Genomic DNA, 11,710 nt, shown 5'->3' on the forward strand with positions numbered 1-11,710 from the left:
GTCGTCAACCACGGGGCATGGGGGCATATGCAGCACTTCCAGAAGAGAGGGGCCTGGAGGGGTCCTCAGTTCTGGGCGATTGGGGTCAACTATGCTGTCTCCAGACACTCTCATACTGTCCTGACAAGTGGCATTAGTCAAGGGACTTCTCTCTCCAGACTCAGCCCTGCGGTCTGTGTGAAGACCCTTGCCTTGGGTCTGGCTCAAAGGCAACAAGGGCACTGTTGGGACTGGACTTCCTGTGGGCACAGCTGGAGTCAGGCTTGGGGTCTTGGGGTATGCTTCCAGCAGCCAGCAGGTGCTTGGCGTGAGCGACATGACAACACACGGCACTGGCAGACAAAGCAGCTGTGCCACAGTATCCCAGAGTTTCTGGGGCTCTGCCAGATGGGCTGAGGCTGCAGTTCCACATTCCAGCCCCAGCAGCCCCAGGCCTGGGCCAGGGCATCCTGAGTAGGCCCAGCTGGGGTGGGGATGGGGTCCAAGGGCCTGGGCACACCAGGCTCCTGCTGTCAGCTGTCCAAGTAGACAAAGAGGATGTCCTCATCTGTGCCATAGCTGGTTCTGGCCTCCTCAAAGTTACTGATGCTGGTGCTGCACATTCCTGCTGGGGGTGGAGAGGGCAAAACGGGGTCAGTGGGTTGTGAGAAAGCACCTACCCCACCGACACAGTGCCCAGGGGAGCTGGGTGAGGTCTGTGTTCCACCCGCATGGCCACTCCTCTCAGCTCAAGTCCTCCACCCCCAGGAAGCCCTCCTTGCCCATCCTGGTCTTCATGAGCTTTCTCTGACTCCTCCCCAGTTGAGCAGTTAGAGAAAGTGAGGCCCAGAGAGGGGAAGAAACATGCTCCAGGCCACATAGATGGGGTAAGTTTATGTGATCAGGGCGTCTAGGGGCTGTCTCTGTGAATCCAGTCTATGAGAGTCAGGGCGGCCCTTCCCTGTGCCTGGAGGGCAGTAGGCAGGCCAGGATGGGTCTAGAGCAGGGGCTGGCTCTGGCCGGCTTCTTTCTGAGGAATGTGCTGGCCATCCTGGGGGCTGGGGGAGGGGTGCAGCCTGTGCAGCATGAAAGGGTGAGGCAGGGACCTGGGCAGTGGCGTGGGGCCTGTGGTGTGGGAGGGAGAGGTGGCCAGGTTGTAGAGAAGGCTGGCATAGTTTGCTGCAGGTTTGCCTGCATGGCCTGAGGGGTGGCTCCAGTGACAAGAGTAAAGGAGGAGCAGGGGCTTTGGGGAAAAGGTGGTAAGGGAGGCCCTGGCCACACTAGATTGCATGGGTGGGAATCGTGGGCACTGGGCATACAGAACAGTGAATGTGGCCCACTCTGCCTCACCCGCCCCACCCAGCACTCACGGTCAGCATAGGCTGGGTTGTTGTAAAAGATGCAGCCAGTGGCCCGGTTGTAGCCGCGCAGGACGATGAAGTGGCCCTGGTAGTCAGGAGTGCGGCAGAAGCAGCGGTGGCCACTGGGGGCGAAGCAGCAGTACTTGACAGGGCTGGAACACAGGTCACAGTGCAGCACCCCAGAGTTCACCAGCACGATGGCCACATGGCCCTGAGCCAGGTGCGCCTGGATGTCCTGCACACTCACTGTGCTGTGGGCAGGAGAGGGGTCAGCTGGTGCTGCTGGGCCCCCATTCCCCGTCCCTCAACTGGATCCCTGCTTGTTCCTATTTCTGTGTTACAAAGCTTGGGGATCGGCTCCTCTTCCCTTTACCCTGAACTCCCTGCTCTGTCACTTGTGGCCCAGGCTCAGCCTAGAGCCAAGCAGGAGACTAGTATGGTGTGCGTGTCTGAGTGTGCACAAAGATGAGCTGGCCCTGTCAGGCCCTTCACGGGGAGGGCAGTTCAGCTCCAGGTGGGTCCAGTCAAGGGCCACTAGAGCAGCACACAGAAACCATCGTCCTCCTGTGCCCCAGGCTGGTTAGTGAATTCTTTTTGCCCAGCCTTGTCTCTCCTCTACCCTAAATCATATGTAGTTTACGTTGAAAACTGCCTGCCCAATCTAATCCCCTAAATCTAAGCCACGCATGGCTCAGACACTTTCAAAACCAAATGCTTCTCTGAAAGAGTTATTTTACTTTTTTCCTAAGGCTCCTTGTGGCAGAAGGGGCTGCCCAGGAAGGGCTGGGCCACATTACTTCCAGGGGAGCTCCAATTCAGCAATGACATCTGCCTGGAGCCTCCCTCACTAACAGAAGGTGCTGCCCCATCCTGTACCTTCCACTAGGCAGCAAATCCACATGAAAACCTAGAGCAGGGCTGGGCACAGCGGCTCACGCCTGTAATCCCAGTGTTTTGGGAGGCCAAAGTGGAAGAATCGCTTGAGCCCAGGAATTAGAGACCAGCCTGGGCAACACAGCAATAACTCTGTCTCTGCAAAAACATTAAAAAATTTACCAGGCATGGGGCATGGTGGTATGAGATTGTGGTTCCAGCTACTCGGGAGACTGAGGCAAGAAGATCACTTGAGTCTTGGGCTGTAGCCGTGAGCTATATTGCAATATTGCAGCACAGCACTCCAGCCTGCATGACAGAGTAAGACCTTGTCTCTTAAAAAAAGACAAAAGAAAACACCCAGAGGGGCAGAGGGAAGATGGGGCTGTGGGCATGGGGAGCTCTAGGCCAGGGGCTCCTGCATCTTTGCTGGAGGGGCTGCTCACCCACTTGGTGCCTTCCTTAGGAGTGGCAGCATCAGTACCACATGGCCTGGCCCAGCTTCAGCCACAGCTGAGTCACGTGGCAGTTTGGATTGCTGCCTTGGCCAAGGAAACGTGCCATTTTTCCATTTGGTCTTTGAAACAAAATAGCTGGCTGAGTTCCCAGTGGCAGTGTACAAGAGTGGAATTTCAGCTATAGGGAAAAAGCAGGAGGCTGGCTGGAAGGAAAAGCTACAGGCTTCAAGGAATAAGAAGCATGGGTTCAGATCATGCCATGGTCAAGATGCTGGGGGTGACCTTGGGTGTCTCTCTCATCCTCAGTTTCCTCCCCCGAGAAACGGAGACAGCAACAGCTTTTCCACTCAAGGAGATGGCACCTGTTGACAGCCGCTAAATAAACATTTGCTGCCTTTCCTTCCAACATGTGCCCATGTGGTCATAGTATGAATGGAGATCCCACCCCACCCCCATTTTCTAAATCACCTATCATGTGATTATAGCAGGTCAATAATGAAAATATAAATCTGCAAAGAAAGGGAAAATCTGAGAAAAGCCTGTCCAGGACCTAGAGGCAGCAGGTCTGAGCCCCACTCTCACACAGTCCAGAGAAGAATGCCACTCACACTGGGGCAAACTGCACCCGGGGTCTTCCTGAATCCAGCCCCAATGCATACAGATGAGAAGGGGAGGCCCTTGTAAGGTCACAGCAGCCCCTACACACTGGGTCCTCCCTCTCCCCGTCCCTTGTCAATCACTGCACCAGCACATTCCTCTTAGGCCATCACCCTTTCATTAGGGGTCCTGTGTTGTGTCCCATGCTGTCCTTCTGCAAGCAGCCCAAGGGCTGGATGCAATCTCTCTCGCTCACCTGTCCCTCCAGCACCTGCTCAGGATCCATCCCCAGTCAGAGCCTGGGTCATGAAGCCCCAGTGATCTCCATAAACCAAGGCTCAAGGGGGCAAGTCAGTGCCCACAGCCACCCGGTAGCCAGTTCTGCCTGGCTCCAGAGTTCCAGCCTTTCCTGAACACTATCCCGAGGCCTCCCCACTGCAGATCTGTGGGTGAGCAGGCGTGAGAGGAAGGGCGGGTAGGAAGGTTGGGGGGCTCACCATTTCTCCACCAGCACCTTGCAGGCCTTGGCTTGTGCAAACAGCTGATTCACCCGGGTCTCCTCTGTGTCAAAGTGCTTCCTGTAGAAAGACTGAACAGAGAAGAGGGAGCTGGAGCAGCCACCACCCAGGCTGCCTTCACTCCATTTGGATGAAGGAACTAAAGAGCATGTTACGGAGGCAGAGACAACAGGAGGGCAGAGGAGCCCCACCTGCCAGGGCAGATGGTACGTGCAGCAAGCCTGATCAGAAAGCTGTCTGTCCTAAGCAGGAGCAGGGATGCAGGACCACACAGAGGCATGAGGACGATGCTTGAGAGGGGTGAGCAGCTGGGCTCAGGTCAGCTCCCTGGGGAGGATCGATCACCCTTGGGCTTGTACACTCTGGCAGGCATGAGCAGGAGCCCATAGCGAATAAGCAAGGGGGATGAGGCTGAGCCACCTGGGACAGCTCAGCTACAGCTTGGCTTAGCTAGGTGTGGTCCACGGAACACATTTTGCTGGCATGGCTATGTTGGCATTATTTTTCAAAAGGCAAAAAAAAAAGAAAAGATGGTATTTTGGTTTTCTTCTAGACTACCAATTACCCAGCTTAAAAGCTGGCTCTCCTGGTGAAAAGAAAAAAAATGTGCATATGATGGCTGGATGAAGCCAGTGATGTTCTCAGAGGCCCTGGGCCTGCCTTGTGGCAGTAGCAAAGAACGTAGGAAGTGGCCTCTGCATATTGAGGGCTGTAGAAGGCAGGCAGACAGGAGCCAGGACTTAGTACTCAGATCCTCTGGGCAGGCCAGAATGCAAAGGCACCTGCTCTGACTGGCTCCCAAATCCTGCCTATAGCCTCTCTGCTGCTGCTGCCTGGTCTCTGCACACCTGGGTATCTACCTGGGTGTCTAGCCCTTGACTGCTCCCTCTTCCAACTACTGGAACCAAGTGGCCTTATACCTCTGTGTGTCCCCACATGGGAAGGCCCAGTGGCTGGTCGCTCACCTGGTTCTTGTAGCCCTTGTCGACGCCCAGGGTCTGGGTACAGAAGCGGTGCCTCACACCAAAGTGGTGCATCAGGTAGGCCAGGTCGATGGTCCAGATGCTCCTGGTCAGCTGCAGCTCCTGCAGGGCTCTCTCAAACTCACTGTCGTCCAGCTGGCCCAGGTACCTGCAGGGAGATGTGTGGGGAGCTCAGCTTGCTCTCGAGGGTTAACTGGACCAGGTCACCCTCTACCCGCTGGCCCAAGAGCCCCTGTCACAGGTCCCATTCCCCAGAAGTCTCCCTCCTTCATCATGAGCCCCTAGGTCCTGCCCACACACTGCCCAGGCTGCCTGGGGCACCATCCTGGCTCCAGAGTTGCAGGCCTGGACTCTGCTTCTCACATCTCTTGTGTCTTGTGGGCTGTGACCTTGGGCAAGTCGTGTCTTCTCTGACCTCTTTAGCTTCATCTCTAAGATGAGGTCCCTGGATCACATCAGTGGTTTTCAAAGTTTTAGGCACAGAACCCTTTTATTGAATGTGGCTGGGATTTCCAGGATGTAAAACAGATGAAGGTACAGCTGCCCTGGGGTTCCAAGAAGCCAAATGAAAAACTCTTGTACAAGGTGACGGCTACAGTCCCTCTTGGCTCTCACTGTCCAGATTTCTGGGATATTCACACAGCTTCCGCTTAACGGCCAACACCCCAGTCTCCCAGGAGCCAGAGGCCGGGGGTGGAGGGCCTCCTGTCCCAGTCACAGAGCGGCCTTGTGGGACAGGCCTGGACACCTGGGACTTCCTGGCCACCCCAAGCCCCCAGGCATTACTATGATGGAGACCTGGAAGGCCTGGTCCACCCCTTGCTCGCTTTTGCAGATGGGACTAGGACCAGGTAGAAGCTTGGCCTCCTGCAAGTCCCAACCAAAGACAGTTACAGGGACAATGGATCCCACCCAGGTCTCTCCCAAGCCAGAGCAGGAGATGTAGATGGGGAGCCCCCAGCCCTGGCCCCACTCACCGCAGCACCATCCTGGAGCAGGCCAGGCCACAGTCCCAGTGGTAGAGCTGCTGGATGACTGGCACAGGCAGCTGCACAAAGTCCCCTGTGCAGAAACAGAGGGAAGTCACAGACCCTCAGCGCAGAGCCCACCACTGCCACCCTCATGGGAGACAGTGTCACTGCCTCCTGCCTAGACCCTGCAGGGGCTGCTCAGGGACCTTCCCACAATCCTTCAGCAACCCCCTTAAATCCAGGCTCCTACAGTAGCAGTGATCTCCCCAAAACACTGGCCAGAGAGGTCAGCCCTACTGAAAATCCTCCAGTGAGCTGGGTCCCACATTTCTTAAGACAACACCTCCATGGCTGCTGCCCTAGCACCCTCTGCACCCTTGCCTTTGCCTGTCATAATCCCTCACACCCCAGGGGCCTTTGCACACCTGGTCCCTCTGCCTGGACATACCTGGCTTCCTGGGTGCCTAACTCCTGCCCTTGGATGTCACTTCTCCAGTGCTGCCCCTCTTGGGCCCAGTGACCCACATGTGCAGTCACTGCCCCCATGCCTACTCAGAGGCCTTCTTTTGGTGGGAACTCTGAGGAGGAGGGACAGGGTCGTTTTTTTTCAACGGGGTCTCACTCGGTTGCCCAGGCTAGAGTGCAATGGCATGATCTCGGCTCACTGCAACCTCTGCCTCCCAGGTGGCAAGTGATTCTCCTGCCTCAGAGTAGCCTTAGTCCACAGGCGCGCCACCACGCCCAGCTGATTATTATAATTTAGTAGAGATGGGGTTTCACCATGTTGTCCATGGCTGGTCTCGAACTCCTGACCTCAGATAATCCACCTCAGCCTCCCAAAGTGCTGGGATTACAGGTGTGAGCCACCCCGCCTGGTCAACAGGGGCTGTTTTGTTTCCTGCTTTCATTCCAGGAATGGCACATGGGAGGGACTCAGCAGATACGTATATCTGAGTTCACGAGGCCCCTGGAGGTTTGCTTGACTCCAAAGACCCCAGGACCGCCAGGGTGTGAGACCATGGCCAGGAGAAGGGAACTGTCAGGTAAGCTGTGCAGCATATGGAATATCCTTGTGAGCTCCACCCCCCACCAACCCTGGGCAACCTCTCGGTCTGTCTTTGCCAGGCTGTGAGGTGGAGCAGAAAGAGCCTGACCTAGCATTCCAGACCCAACTGTGCCGCTGCTGGCTGGCTGTGGGCTGGGCAGCTGACTTCCTCTTGCTGGAATGAGTCTGGCCATCCCTAAACGGGCAGGGGGCAGACGAGGGGGGACTTTGGTCTGATTCAGTCATTCAGTCGACAAATATTTCCCCAAAGCCTAGTAAGTGCCTGGTGTGTGTACTGGAGATACAGCAGTGAGTGATACAAAGTTAACTATCCTGATGGACAGCAAAAACAAGCAAACATAACAAAATAGAGGCCTAGGTTGGGGGAAACGGTAGGGGTATGCCTTAGAGGGGATGGGGGAACAGCATGTGCTAAAGCCCTGAGGTGGGACAACTGGGCATGTGGCATGCAGGACCCTCCTCCGTAGCCATCTCATGAACCTGGACAAAGTTCAGAGTCTAAAGAGGAGGAGACTTATCTCTGCTGTTACTCACTCATGACACTCGTTCAGCACGTGAAAACCCAGCCCACATTATTTCCCCATCTGGCAGGTCTCTCCTGGACCATGTGACCAGCTCTGTGCAGAGCCACCCCAGGAGCCCTCCTGCTGTGGCAGCCCCAGTTCCCCTCACTCCCCTGTGTGTGGGGCCCTGCCTAACCTGCCCCGCCAGCCTCATCTCGACCGGCCGCCCTCACCTGTGGTCTAGTTAACCTGTGAACTCATTAAGGCTTCATTCTACCCCCAACGCATTGGCATGTGAGGCTCCCTCTGTCTGAAACTCTCTCCTGGCTGCTCTTCTCAAGGTTGTGTCCCTTCTAGTCATTCAAGTCCCAGCTCAAAATCTCTTCTTAGAGGTTTTTCTAACTAAGCCTTTGAGAAACGAGGGGACTCTCCTTCACAGCATCCTGTTCATTTCCTTCACAGTGCTTGGCAAAAGTAGCAATAGATCAAGCCACTCTGTCTCTAGACTGAAAGCTTCCTGAAGGCAGGTGCTATGGTATCCTCTCCAAAATTCATGTTGAAACTTAATCTCCATTGTGGTGGTATGAAAAGATGGGTGTGGAAGATATCCACAACCAAAAATAAATAAATAAATAAATACATAAGTAAGTGTGGCCTTTTGGGAAGTCAGAAAGGCTCTGCCCTCATCAGTGAATTACTGCCTATAAAAGGGCTGGAGGAAACTAGCATGGGCCATTTTTTTTTTGCCCTTCTGTTCTTCTGTCATGTAAAGGTACAGTGTTTACGGCCTTTCTGTTCCTTCCACCACTGAGGACACGCAGGTGTCACCATCTACAAGGAACAGGCCTTTACTAGACACAGAACCTGCCAGCGCCTTCATCTTGGACCTCGGAGTCTCCAGAACCATGAAGAATTAAATTTCTAGAGCTGGGCACAGTGGCATACACCTGTAATCCCAACTACTCACGAGGCCAAGACAAGAGACAAGGAGTTTGAGACCAGTTTGAGCAAAATAGTGAGACCTCCATCTCCAAAAAAGAAAAAAAGAAATTTCTATCGTTTCTAAATTACCCAGTCCTGACTATTTTGTTATACAAGCACAAATGAACTGAGACAGCAGGAAACCTGCCAATCTTGTTCCCTGTTATTCTCAGTCACTGGTGTTGGATGTTTAGTAGTAACTCAATAAATATTTGCTGGAAGAAATAAACTTTTTTAGGCCAGGCACGGTGGCTCACACCTGTAATCCCAGAACGTTGGGAGGCCAAGGCAGGCAGATCACTTGAGGTCAGAAGTTTGAGACCAGCCTGGCCAACATAGTGAAACCCCGTCTCTACTAAAAATACAAACATTAGCCGGGTGTGATGGCCAGAGCCTGTTATCCTAGCTACTTGGGAGGCTGAGGCAGGAGAAGTGCTTGAACCCGGGAGGTGGAGGTTGCAGTGAGCCAAGATTACGCCACTGCACTCCAGCCTGGGCAACAGTGAGACTCCATCTCATTAAAAAAAAAAAAAAAAAAAAAAAAGAACTTGAAACAGGGTCTCACTCTGTCGCGCAGGCTGGAGTGCAGTGGTGTGACCAGAGCTCACTGCAGCCCTGAACTCCCAGGCTCGAGGGATCCTCTGACCTCAGCCACCTGAGTAGCTGGAACTATGGGCACACACTAACACACCCAGATAATTTTTAAATTTTTTTTGTAGAGATGGGGTCCCATTATGCTGCCCAGGTTGGTCTCAAACTCCTGGGCTCAAGCAATCCTCCTGCCTTGGCCTCTCAAAGTCCTGGGATTACAGGGGTGAGCTACTACTGTGCCAGGTCAGAAGAAATGAACTTACTAAGCACTCACTGTTTGCTAGGCTCTGGGGACACAAAGGTGACTAAAAACCCACCTAAGCCCTAACCCCTAGGGACTCATAAAATGCTGAGCAGTGGGAGAGCTCTGCTTTCCTCTATCGCACAAAATGAGAATTCTTCAGTGGCAGATGGAGACGAGGTTGCATTTGCCTCCTTCCAGCCCTCAGCCCAGAGCAGGCACTTAGATATGCTTGGGGAATGGAAGGCATTTTCCAAAAAGACCTCATACCTTGAGATGCCCAGGCCTACTTGCCACTTCACTGCTCTGCACCCCTCTTCCCCCAGGCGTCCAGACTACAGCCTTCTGTGTGAGGTTCCCTCCTTACTCTGTGGCTTGAGCTGTGACACTGACTAGCTGAGCTATCTTCTGCCAGGCTGTGACTCTGTCCATGCCTTTCCGTGTCCAGCTGTAAAATGTGGCACAGGACAGCAGCTCTCTCTCAGAGACTCAGCTGCCCCTCCTCCTCTTGCCCTGCAATCGAGAACTCCTTGATCCTGAGGCCTGGCAGGCCCCATAGGGCCATCTCCAGTCTTGGCAAGGGCAGATGGGACCTAGAGATGCTCATGTTGGGGGAGATAATGTTAGGCGAGGCCTTGGCATTTGTCCCCGTAACAGCTTTAGCCTTCTGAACACAAAGTCACAGCCAGATGTTGCTGCCTGGAGCCAAGGGGCTGCCTGGAAGGCCCTGGTCTGACCTCAGTTAGTGGTTGTCACTAAGGAAGGCAGGTAGTGTGCTAGCCTTGAATACTTAACCCATCTCAGACTCAGTCTGGTCAGCTGAAAAAGTGCAAATCACAGTGGGCACCTACTTCACTGGGTCGTTATCAGGATTAATGAGGCACTGCATGTAAACAACTGCGCACAGCGCCTGCCTGCCTCATAGAAAGCTCCCTGTGAATGTAAGCCATTCCTCCTCTGAGGCTCAGGAAAGGCAAGTATCTTGTCTCAGATCACAGAGCTAGACAACTGGAGGAGGAGGGATGTAAATCCCCCCCCACTCCACACAGCAAACACAAAAGAGAACACTCCCTGGGAGTGACACCTGAAGGTCAGGGTCCCACATGTTGTTGACCTCTCCCACAGTTGGCACTTCACTTGAGAGTTTACTAGCTAGCACTCCGTTCCTCACCAACCCTGCGCCTTCAGCAGGACAGGAATCACGTCTTCCCCCTCCCCTACCTCTTGGGCAAGCAAACTAACTGCCAAGACATTGAATACCAGTCCGAGTCTCCGCCCCAAAGGGGCTCAGGCTACCGCGTGGCAGAGGGAACCAGAGGGGGAAGAACAGGAGCAAGACAAAACGCCGACTCTGGGAGGCCAGAGCACCGGCCCTTTCATTACTCGGTGCTCTCGGCCAGTTTCCTGCCCTTCCCAGCCTCAGTCCTCCACGGTTCCCCAAGGCACGAGAGCTCCCAAGGCGGCTCCAGTAGGACTTTTCGCTTCTGGGGAAGGTGGCGCCCCTTCTACCCGGACCCTCCCACCATGCGGACAAGGGTCGCAATCCTGCCAGTGTCAGGAAACCCCCACTGACTGGAGCGAGGCGGGTGTGGGGGTGAGGCGGGAGTCGGCCCAAGGTCGCGCGGCTGGACCCTGCCCCGCGCTAGGGCGGGGTCCCCTTCGTTCCTAGGGTGAAGACTGGGCCCACAGAGAGGCACTGACCGGGCTCGAGCGGCGGCCCCGCTGCCTCCGCCTCCGTCCTCATGACCCGGGCGGCGCGGGGCGCCCATGGCCCCGGCCCAGAGCGGGCTACAGCTTCCGCTTCGGCTGGGGCGGTAGGGCGGTCGGTGCGTGTCGAGTTCCTTCTCCGCCACCGCCGCCGCTGCGGAGGGGAGAACCGGAGGCGGTGGCTGGACCGCCCCAAGCCCCGCCCCAGCCCTTCCAGGTCTCGAATCTGGAGGCCCCGCCCTTTCTCTAAGCCCCGCCCCAAACCTTGATCCTAGAGGCCCCCAGCCTCCCGATTTAAATCTGCCCCGGCCATTCACCGCCTCAGCGTCGAGTGGCCCAGCCCTCTCCAATCCTCGCGCAGCCGCGAAGCCCAACAAGACGCGGACCCGGAAGCTCCGCCCCTTTCCTTGAGCCCCGCCCCAAAGCCCGTGCATTTCGTGAACAGAGGCTCCTCCCTTCAGCAAGCCCCGCCTCTGCCGGGGCCCGCTCCTTTGCCAGTCTTAGCTGTAAACCCTGGTCCGGCCCAGTGTATTCCGGAGGCTCCAAACAACTCTCCTTAAACTGCCTTTAGGGATGACCCTGAGCCGGCCTCCTCTCTACTCTATACCTAACTTTATCCGTACGAGATACGTAGCCTCACTCAGGGCGCCCCTTACCTGGCGGTGCTGGGATCAAAAAATTAAATTGTGAGGGGAAGTCCTGGCCCTTGGCCCAACCTCCTGCTGCCCCCGGTCTGAGGGCCCAGGCCCCGAGTGTCCGCCTTGCCGTCCAGCCTGTCCTTGGTGTGGGGTGCTTGGAAGTGCAAGCACCCTCTCTGGCTCTTTGCCGGCCCCAAGGGTCGTTGTTTGCGGCGGTCCCCGGGCCCAGTCTTCGGCCCTCTT

At 55.5% G+C, this 11,710-nt stretch overlaps 1 protein-coding gene across 3 annotated transcripts; it reads right to left on the reverse strand.

Annotated features, from left to right (window-relative positions):
- Nucleotides 1-465: 465 nt before the first annotated feature.
- LOC105498495 (guanylyl cyclase domain containing 1) lies at nt 466-11,620 on the reverse strand. Of its 3 annotated transcripts, none has more exons than XM_011770657.3 (7): nt 11,486-11,620; nt 10,824-10,983; nt 5,747-5,831; nt 4,752-4,917; nt 3,766-3,857; nt 1,350-1,591; nt 466-604 (listed from the first exon to the last, which is right to left on the reverse strand). In XM_011770657.3, the coding sequence occupies exons 2-7, from the start codon at nt 10,864-10,866 to the stop codon at nt 513-515; spliced, it is 720 nt and encodes a 239-aa protein (XP_011768959.1). In that variant the 5' UTR covers nt 10,867-10,983; nt 11,486-11,620; the 3' UTR covers nt 466-512. The 3 variants fall into 3 exon arrangements, with proteins under 3 accessions (XP_011768959.1, XP_011768958.1, XP_011768957.1); XM_011770656.3 differs by having other exon boundaries at nt 480-607; XM_011770655.3 differs by lacking the exons at nt 5,747-5,831; nt 10,824-10,983; nt 11,486-11,620 and adding an exon at nt 5,185-5,718 and having other exon boundaries at nt 480-607.
- Nucleotides 11,621-11,710: the final 90 nt, after the last annotated feature.

Source organism: Macaca nemestrina, chromosome 15 (genome assembly GCF_043159975.1).
Source record: "Macaca nemestrina isolate mMacNem1 chromosome 15, mMacNem.hap1, whole genome shotgun sequence".
Taxonomy (NCBI): domain Eukaryota; kingdom Metazoa; phylum Chordata; class Mammalia; order Primates; family Cercopithecidae; genus Macaca; species Macaca nemestrina.